The sequence below is a fragment of the Papaver somniferum genome, chromosome 10, assembly GCF_003573695.1.
Source record: "Papaver somniferum cultivar HN1 chromosome 10, ASM357369v1, whole genome shotgun sequence".
NCBI classification, from domain to species: domain Eukaryota; kingdom Viridiplantae; phylum Streptophyta; class Magnoliopsida; order Ranunculales; family Papaveraceae; genus Papaver; species Papaver somniferum.
The window spans coordinates 156,179,584-156,195,305 of record NC_039367.1 but is presented as its reverse complement, the minus strand read 5'-3'; the positions used below and the strand labels follow the sequence as shown (position 1 = coordinate 156,195,305).

At 36.1% G+C, this 15,722-nt stretch overlaps 1 protein-coding gene and 2 pseudogenes across 1 annotated transcript; all 3 read right to left on the bottom strand.

Moving 5' to 3' along the window:
* Positions 1-5,515: 5,515 nt before the first annotated feature.
* LOC113317011 lies at positions 5,516-5,947 on the bottom strand (annotated as a pseudogene).
* Positions 5,948-6,509: 562 nt separating this feature from the next.
* On the bottom strand, positions 6,510-7,674 carry LOC113316639 (probable LRR receptor-like serine/threonine-protein kinase At3g47570). Its single transcript, XM_026564797.1, has 2 exons — positions 7,026-7,674; positions 6,510-6,916 (listed from the first exon to the last, which is right to left on the bottom strand). The coding sequence occupies exons 1-2, from the start codon at positions 7,672-7,674 to the stop codon at positions 6,510-6,512; spliced, it is 1,056 nt and encodes a 351-aa protein (XP_026420582.1).
* Positions 7,675-15,258: 7,584 nt separating this feature from the next.
* On the bottom strand, positions 15,259-15,669 carry LOC113319322 (annotated as a pseudogene).
* Positions 15,670-15,722: the final 53 nt, after the last annotated feature.

The following is a 15,722-nucleotide window of genomic DNA, read 5'->3' as shown; positions in this document are numbered from 1 at the left end:
CCTTGTTGTTCCTCCTCCTGCCTGACCAGATTGTACAGCTTAGAGGCAGACGACATCGGATCCATCAACAAGCATTGGCTACGCAAAGCATAAAAATGATCATGAAGCCCCTGTAGGAATTCCATCGATCTATCTTGATTGTGATGATTGATAAAATACTTTCATGTACCACAGATACATGGCACAAGAGGCCTAAACGAATCAAGTTGATCCCACATAGTCTTTAGTTGGGTGAAATACATCGCAACGTTCATGTTCTCTTGTTTCAGGGAAGAAATAGACTATTTTAGGGAAAAAAGCTTAGGGGCGTTTATATGGGAGAAACGATTCTTAATCTCTAACCATTGATCGCGTGCAGATGGAAAGCTCATTACACTGGATCGGATAACTGGGTCAACAGAGTGTGCAACCCTGATTCGAACCAGATCATCTGGTCAAGTCCAATGGATGAGATCCGTGGGATATGTAACTTTTTTAATAGACCCATCAATATAACCTAGTTTTTCTTTAGCACTAAGAGCTTTTTGGACTCCACTTTCCCAGATGCAGTAGTTGTCACTGGTTAGGAGTGGTGTGAAGATACAGTTGTAGGGTTGTCAGCCGGATGTACGTAATAGGGTCTTGATGGAGATAGACCTAAATCCCTATTAGGTTGAGGAGGATTGCTAGAATATGGAGGAACTTCTGTATCATCTTCTACATCCATGATATTGCAGTTGTAGGAAAAAAAATTGATCTTTTTGTTTGACTAACCTAGCTCAAGATTACCATGTTACAATATGGGTTTTGAGTTTTAATCTCACACGACTGTGTAGAGAGTTTCTGCATTGATTTTATTTTATACACGGTTACATAAGTGAAGGGATAAAGATTGCAACAGAAAGTATGCAAAAGAATAGGTGCAGCTAAGACTAAAACTAATGTGCTGAAGAATATGCTTTACAACAGAAGAATAGAATGACTAAGTAAAGATACAACAGTCTTGTAAACATAACAACATATACGTGTGGAGTTTAATAAAACATCCATGTACATCTTACAGATTTCGGGTACAATGATCTTTACTTTAGGTACACACTCTCCCTGCGCATTTACCCTCGTGCATTTTTGTTATTAATTGTGATTCTATATTTTCATCCTAATATTAATAACCAATTTCGTGTTTATCTATTCTTGTAGAGGTAGGGGTTTCATATCACTGGAAAACTAATAAATTATGGGTATCGAGACGGATCATCGATTAAGCAAAATCAATCAAACATAATTAAAGGAGAGACCCGAATTAAAGTGGTTCGGCACTAACGCCTACATCCACTGACAGAACCCTGTAGGGTAAATTTGATTGATCTCCAGACTTAATGTTCTGGGATAATTTACATTTACATGATGAATCCTATTTATAGGATTATTGAACAAACAGTAAACCTAGAGTAACACATTATCTTGACTAGGTAAACTTAACTTATCCATTTACATTACATGATTTACTAGCCAGATTACATAATCTTCTATACGACTTGGTCTTGTAAATAACTTCTTCACACGACTGTTAATTGCACGTAAGCAAACTAACCACGTCGATCACTTCGGTAGCTAATATATGTGTCGTATATTCCAACACACACACCCCTCAAGTTGGACACGGAGAGAATTGAAGAGTACAACTTGAATAACTTTCGTCAGTGATAACTTTCAATCTTGAATCGTCAAATTATTGTTAACCTACTCCGGCTTGAACTTTGGTAAACCATGTAACAAGGAAGTAAATTATCTTCAAAACTGTATAGAAGATATACAGAATGGTGGTTGCGAAACGAACTTGATTGGATCTTCTGGTTGCTTAGTGGATAAAGGTGTAGAAGCAGCAAAATGATCTTCACGAGGCATTGATGAATGAAATGGATTTCCTGGGCTTGGTCTGTTAATTTTTTTTTTAACCAAGACAAGACATTGTAGACAACCAACAACTTGGAACAGATGATGGTTGTTTAAGAAAGTTTTCACAAATGAAAACTATAATTTCGAAAAGGTTTCAATAGCTAAAACAGGTTGTTGATGCTCGACAGGTAAGATCTCTGTGTAGAATAACAAACCTTTTTTTTCTTTATAAGTGATTGAAAACTGGAGTTGGAATTCAAAGATGATGTAGGTACAAGGTGATGTGTATTGTACACCTCCATGACAAGAAAAGTATTGTTGATAGTTGGCATAGTAGAACTCGCAAATGTAGTTCAAGAAACTAAGAGAAGCTCCAGTAGATAGTGGAACTGATCATACTCCCGAAGAAACAAAACAATATTGTCTCCTTGGAATAGTGAACCAAATGATGATTGAAAGATTTATAATCTATTTAATAAAATCCAGATCTTTATGAATCCGAGAAACTCAGAAACCCTTAATGGGAGAAAGACCTATATATAACAGAACATGAAAATAAAAGAATTGGATGGCAGAAAAAAATCTGCGATGATAAAAATTTCTCGAATACATGAATGATGGTTTTAAAGATATTAAAGAATCCAACTGCGAAAAACTCAGTTGAAGAAATCAACTGTGAAATAAGGTTTTAAAAATTGATTATCAAAGATTTTGATAAAAACCCATCTCATGATGAACGGATTATGGTTTTCATGAATAAACACCCATAAGATAAGATAAGGTTTGGTTTGTGACAATCAATTTAGACCCTTACTACTGTGAAAACTTAGTAAGGTACGGATAGAAACATAAATCAGATAGAAAAAAACATAACTGATCACGTCATGAGATAAGAGAGCATATATTTGATACCCATAAACTATGAGAATAAACTCATGATTTTGAGAGAGAACCATAAATTAGTTTGAGAACACAATAAAGAAATCTATTGATACCTTAATAAAGGAATGTTATACCTCTTGTATGTTGGATTTGGATTTGATGATTGAGAGCTAAGATATGGGACAAGAGCAGGACATTGATGGAAAGTCAATCTATTGACATCTTGGCTAATATCACTGCTGAACTTCAATGGTTGAGTTACCTCTTTCATGACATGAATATTCCATGTTCTCTTCCTACCAATGTTTCTTGTAATAGTCAAGTTGTAATTCGCATTGCTCAAAATCCAGTCTTTCATGAGCGTACTAAGCACATTAAGATAAACTGCTATTTTTTTCGCGAAAAATTACTTAGCGGACTCATATTACCAACAAATATTCAATCTCATGATCAACTTGCAGATGTTTTCACAAAGCCATTAGGAACTCCACAGTTTGGCCATCTGGTTAGCAAGTTGGGCTTTCGTTCTGGCTCTACCGCTCCAACTTGAGGGGGTATTAAGTTTATCAGTTCAATAGTAAACTTACAATGTAAAGGGTGACATACCATGTATATTGTCATATGTAACACGCTCCTATTTTTTCTTACTATATGATGTTGTAACAAGAATAGTATTCCTATTCTACATCTAATTAGGTTAAGTTCTCTTAGTCATCTGCTATTGCTATTCTTTTGCTTTCTAGTTATGTAATTCTTATCTCTACGACTTTGTAATCATATAAATATACATCAATGAAACAATCTCACTACTGTTGTGTGAGTTATAAACCATTGAAGTTCAGAAGTGAGATTAGCCAAGGCACGATATTCAGGTTGAAGATGTGTTGGTAATATGAGTCCGCTAAGTAATTTTTCGCGAATAAAATAGCAGTCCATCTCAATGTGCTTAGTACGCTCATGAAAGACTGGATTTTGAGCAATGTGAATTGCAGCTAGACTATCACAAGATACAGTGATAGGAAGAGAACACGAAATGTGCATGTCATGAAAGAGGTAACTCAACCATTGAAGTTCAACAGTGAGATTAGCCAAGGAACGATTCAGCTTCAGCGGAAGAACGAGCGACTGTTGGTTGTTTCTTTGATTTCCAAGAGACGTGACTATTACCAATGGTAGTAAAATATCCTATTGTGGAACGACGAGTCATAGGGACGGACATTGATTGAGCTCTGTTACCATAATAAATTATGGGTATCATTGAGTCGGATCATCTATTAGACGGACATAAAATCAAAGAACACAAAATTAAAGTGGTTCGGCACTAACGCCTACATCCACTGACAGAACCCGTAGGGTGAATAGATTAATCTCCAGATTTAATGTTCTGAGATAATTTACATTTACATGATGAATCCTATTTATAGGATTATTGAACAAACAGTAAACCTAGAGTAACACATCATCTTGACTAGGTAAACTTAACTTATCCAGCTACATTACAGGATTTACTAGCCAAATTACATAATCTTCTACACGACTTGGTATTGTAAATAACTTCTTCACACGGCTGTTGATTGCATGTAAGCAAACTAACCACCTCGATCACCTCAGTGGCTAATATATGTGTCATATATTCCAACAAAAACGTGCTCTTCTTGGCTAAAATGCCTCTCTGTTACCCCCACCCGACATAGACACACATGAATCACATTCGTTTTTATTAAGATTTTATGATCAGGTAGCTGCTGTTACATTTCACTTGTCAACTTAATGCCTCCAACAGAACTCTCTAATATGCTTTTTTGTTATGGAACGAATCAGAAGCTTGGTGTCCTCTAGGTACTATCCTTATGTACTTGCAGAGACATAAACTTAAAATTTATGTATCAGCTGATCATCTGTATGACAGGAAAGATTATTGGAAGAGGAATAATATTAGATATAGGATTTTCTTGACATTTTTAAGATAAAAGAATTAAAATGCACAGAATACTGCTGGTGAAACCAACTAATATTCGAAAGTTGGGGTAATGTTTCCATTAGAAAAGGACTTGGCAGTTTGATTTGCATGCCTTGTTAGACTGAAACCGAAGTCAGTCGTACAACCACACCTTACCTTGCAAGTTTCCAATAGAGTTCTAGCTTCTTGTTATCCCATAATGATCAGCTTATTATGTAATATGAGCCATCTGCACTATACGTACGTATGGAACTGATATGAAATCTGAACACCTCAGTTTTGTTTGTGGCGATATGTACAAAATCTTCTTTAATGCGGAAATCCTATGAAGATCTTCTCCAAAAGCAGGAAGGTAATTGAGCAATAATGTGGTAATGAACATTACATTCATGCTTGTGCAGATGCTTGATCTTGAAACAAGTCTATGTTAATGTTATCATCTGCCTTCCATATTAATTAGTTGTATGGTTTTCCTCCTTGTAATGAAACATGCATATGAAATACAGCTATGTCTAGACAAATATATTTTGTTTACATCACGAAATTTAGTGATTCTTTTGATTATATTTTACACTTATTACCAAAATTGTCTCAAGCCTCTCAACACATCAAAATAGTTGTCTAACGAGAACTTTTTTATCAATAACAAATAGATTTCATTGATTATAATGAAAATTCATTCCAAACTACATCATAAAATTCATGATGAAACCAAATATAAAAAGTAAAAACGTATTCTATATTACCCTAAAAAAAACTTAAACCTAAAAAAATAACATAACACTTTTAAAGAACTTAAGCCCTTTCTCCACGAATACGCCTTCCTAATTGAATATCTTTAGGCATGATCGTAACTCTCTTGGCATGAATTTCACAAAAGTTGGTATCCTCAAACAATCCAACCAAATAAGCTTCAGAAGCCTCTTATAGTGCAAGAAAAACATGACTCTAGAACCGAAGACCTGTTTTGAAATCCCGAGCAATTTCACGAACTAATCTCTGGAAAGGCAACTTCCTGATCAAAATATCAGTACTCTTCTGGTATTTTCTGATCTCACGAAGAGCAACTGTTCACGGACGATAGAGATGTGGCTTCTTAATTCCTCCAGTTGTTGGTGCTGATTTCCTCGCAGCCGCGGTGGTCTTCCTGGAAACCACAGTGGCCAGTTGCTTCCTAGGAGCTTTACCTCCTTTGGACTTACGAGCGGTCTGCTTAGTACGAGCCATTGATAATGAAACGAAGAAGAGAATTTGGAAACAGAAAAACCGCCGGAGAGAAGGAAAATTTGGGGTTTCTTAATTTTTGTGGATGATAGTGGTGCTAATTATGGGTATTTATATTAGTATTACGTGGTTAAGGCGGTTTAGAAATATACCGACGGGGAATAGGTTTCTGTTTTTGAAGAAAGAAAACACACAATCTGTATGCTATGTATACTTTGCTCACATTAGTTGGTTTACATTCATACGGGTTGGCATGATATTACGTCGACACTGACTTTTCAATCCTGTGTTCCGCAGTGAGCAAGCAAAGACCCTTCCACGTACGCTTTGCAACATTTAATACCACGATTTCATTCCGGCATATTAATTTTAAAACATATTAAAGCACTTACAAAGGCCTTATACGATTCCTTTTACAATAACCTGAAGTTGATAATTGAAGAACAAGCCTAGAAAAAAACAAGATCACTAGCTAGAAAACTTGAGGTGGAAAAAACTAAGACAAGTGCAGAAGCAGATTCATCGTGTAAGATAACAACATTGAGGTGGAAAAAACTAATATTTTTTACATTCCGATCCCAAGAAATCGATTCTTTACCGCCTGCACATCCACAATGACCTCATTCATGTTGATTCGATCTGAAGGTAACTCTGAGGAATATATAACTCCAATCTGAATAATAGAAGCTAAAATTTCTCTCGTAGTATGTCTTGCTCTATTTCTTCTTTCGCCTCGTGGTGTATGATAATTTTTTGTTTCATTATCATCATGATTTTCACCATCTAGCATTCGTAAATCAACAATATTGAGTACTCGCTCTGGCATTGCATGCATCTTAGAGAAGTTATGAATATATACACCATCTTTAAACATGTCATTAGTTGGTCTGTTTCCTGTAAACATTTCTAACAATAGGATTCCGTAACTATATACATCACCTTGTGTCGAAACTTCCCCACCTAATCTGTATTCTGTAAACCAAAATGAACATTTTGTCACAAGACCTGCAGAACGAAATATAATTTATTCTAATAGAACTACTCATATACATACACACAATCATAACAGTTTTTTTCTTACCGGGAGAAACATAACCTATGGACCCGTTAATTGCAGTTGAACTTCCATCATGTTCATTAAGCTGTCGAGAAATACTGCGGTCATGATTAAGGAACTTAGCCAAGCCAAAATTACCCAAATGGGCAATCAAATCATCATCAAGAAGGACATTGCTAAGCTTTAAATCACAATGAACAATAGGTGATTCACAATCATGGTGTAGATAATTTAATGCAGAAACAACATCAATTGCAACGTTCAATCGTCTTTCCAGGTTCATATTTTTCACATGCAACTGATCATCATCACGTGTGTCATCTTCAGATGGGTGCAACCATTTTTCTAGACTCCCATTAGACATGTATTCAAAATCGAGAGCTTTGAATTCAGTACCATGAAAATCAACACTCGAGCAACAAGTAACGATCTTGAGTAAATTTTTATGTCTAACTTTCCAGAGAGCATTACATTCAGCTACAAAACTGTTGATTGCACCTTTTTTCTGAAGATATAGAACCTTTACTGCAATAGATTTTGAACCATCTTCTGGAAGGATTCCCTTATACACAGAACCAAAATTTCCCACACCAAGAAAATTGGTAGAACTATTAAATCTATTAGTAGCTGTGAGAAGTTCATTGTAAGAAACACCTTTGAACCACTTACCCATGTCTAAAACAGTTGAAGGCAGTTTGGATTTTGAGTGCTTTCTCCAATAAAGAACGGTAAAAATCACAACCAAAGTTAAAAACCAAACTACAACTATGATGATAATTGTAGGAGTGGAATATCCCACATATCAATAAGTATGCGAAGTGAATATTATCTAAAATAAGCGAGGGCTATCGCACACAGTGAAGTTGAAGTGACGTATTGGATGATGTCATCAAAGTCACGAGTAAAGTGTGATGGTCTATGCGAAGTATAAGCTGTGCGAGAATGAGTGAGTATACATGAGCGAATGTAACGCACGGTGATTCCGAAAATAATGGGTTTCTTAGCTGTCATCCTCTATGAGGAATCCTATATAAAGTAAAGAAGTCATTACATAGAGGGAGAGATCTTTTAGGGTGTGTTAGATAAGAAACTATGAGAGAGAAAGTTTATTTGGATAACAAGTAAAGTCATTGTAATCCTTTGCATCCAATTGTAAATCTTGATAATCAATAAAGAATTCATTTTGATTACTTAGGTTTCTGTTTAGATACATTGGGATGTGGTTGTAGGTTTTCTTGCAACTACATTTTTGGCGCTAGAAACAACTTTGGGTGGTAAATCCTGTTAATCAGTTACAAAATCTTCAAAATATAGATCTGAAACTTTTGGGGAAAGTACAGAAGAATAAAGAATCTATGGAGAAATCAAGAATCGTAACGATACAAGGAAGAGGTAGAGATATACAATGCAATTCTATAACTAAAACATCAATCTCTGATGCGGATTTCCGAGTCGGAATAACAGGTAGAATTCACAAGCGAAATTATGAAGGAAGGAAGGTGGAAACTGTGGAAAAAAAATCTTCATTAAAAGAATGGGAAAAAGTAAAGATTACATTTGCAGCAAAAGAAATTCTGAAAGAAAATTTAAAGAGGACAGATCCGTTGGTAATTACAGTCACAGCTGAGCGACAAGAAAACATTGTAATGAAGAAGAAATCAGAAACATGGGCCATTGATAGAACACTGATAGATACAGGAAGTGAAGTTGATTTATTATTTTATCGCACATTCAAAGAAATGGGATATGTATATGCAGAGATGACACATCCAACTTACAATGTTCATGGATTCAATAAAGCAATCACAAAACCAAAAGGAGAAATTGTGATGCGAATATTACTGGGAGAAGTAGTAACAAAGATAACACTGTGTGTGATTGATATACAATCACCATACAACATGTTATTGGGAAGACCATGGGTGCACACGATAAAAGTTGTAGCACCAACACTACATCAGTGTATTAGATTCCCAATCCCAAGTGGTATTGGTGAAATTAAAGGAGATGTAACGAGTGCGAAGATTTTCAATCAGATAGATGTAAGAAATTATGAAGGGAGAGCAAAGAAGTGAAAGGATCGCTGGAGAAAAGAAAAAGAACTAAAAAAAGGAGGAAGAGTTTCGGATATACATGATCAGAGCGAAAGAGGGAAAAGGAATACCAGGTGAAGCACCAACGAAGAAAGGTGAACAGATTAAGAAGGTTAAGGAACCAACACCGATGGGAGAACCAAAAGAAAATTTTACCGCATTGGAATCAACGAAAGAAATAAATGTTGGATCCGAAGAAGAGCCAAAAATATTAAAAATAGAAACCAAAATGGGTAAAGAAGAAGAAGAAAAAACGGTAAATATTTTGCGAGAATATAATGATATCTTCGCATGGAGTATGGAGGAAATGCCAAGGATAGATCCGTCTGTCGCATGTCATAAATTGAACATTAAAAAGGATGTAAAGCCATTTAAGTAAAGAATAAGGAAGATCGCAATTGATTATCATCCACAAATAGAAGCGGAGTTGCAAAAGATGTTGGATGCAGGGATTATAAGGAAGCGAAATATCAAGAATGGATAGAAAATATGGTGGTAGTACCAAAAAAGAACAACGAGATACGAATCTGCATAGATTTCACTGATTTAAATAAACCGTGTCCGAAAGATAGTTTCCCTTTACCAGATATCCCTCAAATGGTAGAATCGGCATCAGGAAATGATAAAGTCTCAATGTTGGATGGATATAAAGGTTATAATAAAATTCCTTTAGATGAATAAGGTGAAGAACATACTGTTTTTTTCGCACCAAGAGGTTTATACTGTTATACGAAAATGCCATTTAGATTGAAGAATGCGGGTGCGACATATCAAAGAATGGTGGAAAAATTATTTGAAAAGTGGATACATAAAACATTAGAAGTCTATGTCGATGACATGTTAATAAAGAGTAAAGAGGCGAAGGATCATGTTGATGATTTGCGAGAAATCTTTGTGCAGATGCGAAAATTCAATATCAATGTGAATCCGGAAAAATGTGTCCTCGGTGTATTATCAGGGAAATTCTTAGGTTAGATAGTGTCCAAGAAGGGAAAAGAAGTTGATCCAGAAAAAGTACAAGCAGTTAGAGATATGCCGCCCCCTGCAACAGTGAAAGATGTTCAAAAGCTATGGATTGATAGCCTCGTTGGGAAGATTTATCTCACGATCTTCGGATATTTTTTAGCATATTAAAGAAGGGGACCAAATTTGAGTGGACGGAAGAATGTGATAAAGCATTGCAGAGCATAAAAAATTATTTGGTGAATTTATCCATTATGCAAAAGGCCAAGCCGGGAGAAGAATTGCTACTGTATTTAGCATCAACCTCGCATGCATTAAGTGCAGTATTGTTACACTCGGATGAAGGGATAGAAAAACCAATATATTACATAAGTAAAACATACAACTCAGCAGAGAAAATTATTCAAAGATTGAAAAGTTAATTCTCGCACTGGTGCATGCATCATTCAAGCTTCGCATTTACTTTTAAGATCATAAGATTAAGGTGTTAACAAAGGTACCAATTGAACCAACAATGAAGAACTCAAAACGATCAGGGAGAGTTGAAAGGTGGAATGCACAATTAGGAAATTATGAAATTGGTTATGAGATTTTATCTTCACCAAAGTCTCAAATTATCGCAGAGTTTCTCGCAGAGTTTCCTTTAGAAGAAGATGAATATGTAGAAGAAATGATGGATGTGGATGAAGATCACGTGAATCCTAGAGACTTATTAACTGATCAAAATTCAAATAGATGGGAAATATTAGTTGATGGGTCATCTGATGGATAAGGGAATGGTATTAGTATTGTATTCATTTCACCAACAGGAGCGCGAATGGCTTACTCGTTCAGATTGGATTTCACATCCACAAATAATGAGACTGAGTATGAGGCAGTTGTACATGCTCTAAGGCTAGCAATTGAAATGAAGATAGAAGATGCACGAATAAATAGTGATTCACAGCTGGTAATTCGCCAAGTAGAAAGTACATATAGTACAAATGAACCATCTTTGCAAAAATACATACAGTTGGTTATGAATTTAGCAGCGCGAATTCCAAATATAAGTTGGAGACACATAGGCAGAAATGACAATAGACTCGCAGATGCATTGGCCTTCATACCCTCCATTCTAATAGATCCGGTTTCAAGGGACATAAAAATACAAACACTCTTTTTACCATCTATAGAGAAGGGAGAAGAAACACAAACAGATGTGATGACAATAGAAAATATGGAAGAAGAAAGTGTGAGCGAAGAAAAAGACTGGAGAACTGAAATCCATTTATACCTAGAGAAGGGAGAAGTACCAAGAAAAAGATTAGAGGCACACAAATTAAAAAGTCGTGCGACTTATTATGAATCGAGGGAGGGCATTCTTTATAGAAGATCATTCCTTGGACCTTTGCTCAGATGTCTTACACGAAAAGCAGGAATAGAAAATTTTAAAGGCATTACATTATGAAGATGCTGGTAATCATAGTGGAGGAAGGTCTCTCGCATACAGAGTAAAGATACAAGGCTACTATTGGCCATACATGCATGAGGATGCGAAACAAGTCTCAAGAATATGTGAAGAATGTCAACGTCATGGCAAAAAGATACATGCACCCGGAGCGATGGTAAATTCATCAACAAATGCGTGGCCCTTCGGAAAATGGGGAATCGATATTGTTGGACCATTTATAACAGGAACGGGACAAAAGAGATATTTAATTGTCGCAACAGTATATTTTACAAAATGGGCAGAAGTAAAATCAGTTCAGCACATTCGCGATAAGGACATATTCACATTCATCTTTGAAAATACTATATGCAGATTTGGTATTCCTGCACAGTTGGTATCTGATAATGGAAATCAGTTTGAGGGTGACAATATAGAAATGTTACTTAATGCGTTCAAAATTCAAAGCGGAAAATCCACTCCTTTATATCCACAAAGTAATGGACAAATAGAAGCAACAAATAAAACGATCGCAGACAACTTGAAGAAGAAGTTAGAAGGGCACAGCAAAGGATGGTGCAAACAAGTACATAATGTAGTATGGGCTTACAGGACAACAAGGAGAGAAGCAACAAGAATGTCACCTTTATGTTTGACATATGAGGTAGAGGCAGTGTTACCAACATAAGTCATCATTCCAACAACAAAGAAAGAAGCTTGGGAGAAGAATCTAAGTGCAGATCTAATTCTAACAAAACTTGATGACTTAGAATAAGCAAGGGAGGTCGCTTTGCAACATATGGAAAATTATCAAAAAAGACTAGCTCGAGAATACAATAAACGTGTTAAGATAAGAGAATTTCAACCAGGAGAATTGGTGTTGCGACAAAATCCCAGTTTATCAGAGAGGGGGAGATGGGAAATTGGAAAAGAAATGGGATGGACCCTATATAATAAAACGGATAGTTGGAAATGGAACTTATGAATTAATGGATCCGGAAGGGCGGGATACAGGTCGAAGATTAGATCGCCCTTGGAATAGATAATCGAAGAAATATTATCCATAGAAGTTTGCGAAATTCATCGAACAAGTTAACACATGTGCCAAGTTAAGAATATGAATCATAATCTTTGAACAGGGATATAGTACTTGGTTCAATAAACAAGTTTGAATATTTCGCTCATATTTAAGAAATTCTTTAAAAAAAAAGGCAAACATAAGACCTCAAAATAAGACCTTAATAAAAGGCACCAGAAATGATTTTAATCAGATAGACTACGAATTCGAATGTGGCGTGCAACCTAGTTCGCTTACATGCAAGAGGAAAAAAGTAAGACCTATAGCACGTCATAGTCGGAGAACCTAGAAAGCATGACTCAAGGGAAAGTTATGCCGACACTGGAACTTGAGTCATGGAGATTTGGGGTGAGAACAAACGAAAATGCCCATCCGGGAGAGGTACCTTAAATTTTCAGTCTAAGATAATAATCATAGATTGAGAGACTAAGGTGAGAAAGTCTCTCCTAAGGAGTGCAGAAACTCGATCAGCGCAGAGGTACACGGTTGAGTCAAGAGTGCCCGGGGCGTCTGGAGCGTACCTTGCCACTCTTGACAAGTCCTGACTATGATGCACTCGGTCCGAAGATAACCCACTTAGGGGTGCGGTCTCGCAACCATAAACCTCATCGGCAGTGGGGTGTGAGACTGCGAAATAAACTGGTTGTTGAATTAACCGGATGGGAAGAGCCATAACCTTAACCCGGTAGAGGTAAGCTTCCTTGAAAGGGCAATCAGGGGGAAGATAAGGACGACACCCTCCATTAGGGAGCTGAATTGTGTCAAAAGACGTAAATGTCATAAGACTTTTTACTCAAGGGAGTATTAAGAATAAAACCTGAAGAGGAAATAATACAAGAAAAAGATAAGATGAGATCAATGGGTCGATACACTACAGTGTAAAGACCGCCTGCGATCTCATCGCACAGAAATAAGGCAAGATAAGACCTTTACATAGGAAGGCGAAATAAGACCTCATGAGAAAGAATATATACAAACTAATGATTGTTTTGCTGGAAATTCAAAATTCATTAGATCGCATACTTGTTTTATACAAGAAATATAATAAGAGGCAAGTATGGGAATTGAAATAATAAAATATTATCTTCCTTGTAACAAACAAGTTTAAAGTGTATCAAAACAAATAAGGGAAATACTGGATGAAAAGAAAGTTAAACATGTTCAGCAACTACATCTTGTTCGACCAAAGACTTTTCAACATCAGTATTGGGTCCAGGATTCTCAATTTCAGCATTAGTCTCATCAACAGACTTGTCCTTCTCAATTTGATCCTATTCATCCTCTTGATCCTTCTCATCATCGCTCACAAATTCATAGTCACTATCCGGTTCAGGGTACTCTTCATCTTCGCTTACATTAAGAGGAGGAATCTTTACTGCAGGGAGAGAGTTTCTTAGAAGAATTCCATTAACTACAGATTGAGCACTGGCATGAGCCTTGCGAATAGCTCCCCTTTCAAGGTTTCTAGCAGTGATCTCTAAAAAAGATTGTTGATGTGCGAGTCTTCTTCGCGCTCTGTCTCGAGAAGCGGAAAGAGAAAGCTCAAGGTTCGCATGAGATGTTTCCAGGTTCATATGCTCTTTGAGAACTTTGGATAAATCATATCTCAACTGAGCAATAGTAGATTGGTGCGAACTTTCAGAATCTGCGAAGAGTGATAAACTATTAAAATTGGAAATAAAGCTCGCACTAATGAAGTTCAACGAAATAGTTAAACAGTAACAAGGAAGTCAACTCAAGCTGACTACCTTCACATAATTTAGAAAGGAGAAGGGTTTTATTCTTCATACTTTCCATAGCCTTATCAAAATCATCACCAACTGAACCATTAAGACAGGAGTGCATCTTCTTTTCATCTGCAGAGAGAGACTTATTCTTTTTCTTAAGAGCATCATGAGAGTGCCTTAATTAATTATATTGTTCTTGAAGCTGATTCTTCTTCAAGGTCAAACTTATTTTACTTTGAATGATTTTTTCATTCTGGGTCTTTAATTCCTTAAGCGATGTCTCATGTTGTACTTCAAGTGAACGAAAAGTTCGCGCTTGATCTTCGTTTATTTTCTGAAGAATTGAGTATTGGTGCTAAAACATTGCTTCTTTGCTTAAGAAAGAATGCTTCTCCCTAGAAAGGGTATGATTTTCTTTTGACAATATTTCATGTATTAGATCAGCATTACGTGATAATTTAGAAAAGTGGGATATTTGACTATTCAATACTTCAATTTCTTGAATGAGATGGTTATTTTCATGAGTTAAATTATTAAGCTGATCAAGTGAAACTATACTATAAACTATACAAACATTTTTCTTCCAAGGTCAGTTAAATGCAATAAGGCCCATTATGATTTATGAAGCCCAGACAAAAAAAAAATGCACAAAACAGAACAATCAATCATGAAGACGCAGTTGTCTGATCTGATGAGAACTGATTAATATTCAAACTTTCTGGCAAGAATGAAATCACTCACAAAGAGTTGATCCACTTAGAAATCCCTTGCAGTCATTTTTTTTTAATCAATAACTAACCGATTTCATTGATTATAATAAAAATCCATACCCAAAAATTAAACCTAAAAATTATAATAAAAATCCATACCCAAAAATTCATGAAACGAAATATTGTCTTGAAAAAGTAAAACCATATTCTGCATCACCCCAAAAATTAAACCTAAAAAAAACAGAAGAATTTTAAAGAACTTAAGCCCTTTCACCACGAATACGCCTTGCTAATTGAATATCTTTAGGCATGATTGTAACTCTCTTAGCATGAATTGCACACAGGTTGGTATCCTCAAACAATCCAACCAAATAAGCTTCAGCAGCCTCTTGAAGTGCAAGAACAGCATGACTTTGGAACCGAAGATCTGTTTTGAATTCCTGAGCAATTTCACGAACTAATCTCTGGAAAGGAAACTTTCTTATCAAAAGTTCAGTACTCTTCTGGTATTTCCTTATTTCACGAAGAGCAACAGTTCCTGGACGATAGCGGTGTGGCTTCTTAACTCCTCCGGTTGTTGGTCTTGATTTCCTCGCAACAATGGTGGAGAGTTGCTTCCTTGGAGCTTTACCTCATGTAGACTTGCGAGCGGTCTGCTTAGTACGAGCCATTGATGATGGAACGAAGAGGAAATCTGAAAGGAGAGAAGGAAAATTATGGGTTT

Bases quoted from the DNA above. Each gene is read 5' to 3' on its own strand.
- LOC113316639 (XM_026564797.1), bottom strand. From the start codon at position 7,674: ATGGGTAAGTGGTTCAAAGGTGTTTCTTACAATGAACTTCTCACAGCT. The intron at 6,917-7,025 runs GTAAGAAAAAAA...TTTGGTTTACAG, and splicing joins CATAGGTTATGTTTCTCCCG to AATACAGATTAGGTGGGGAA.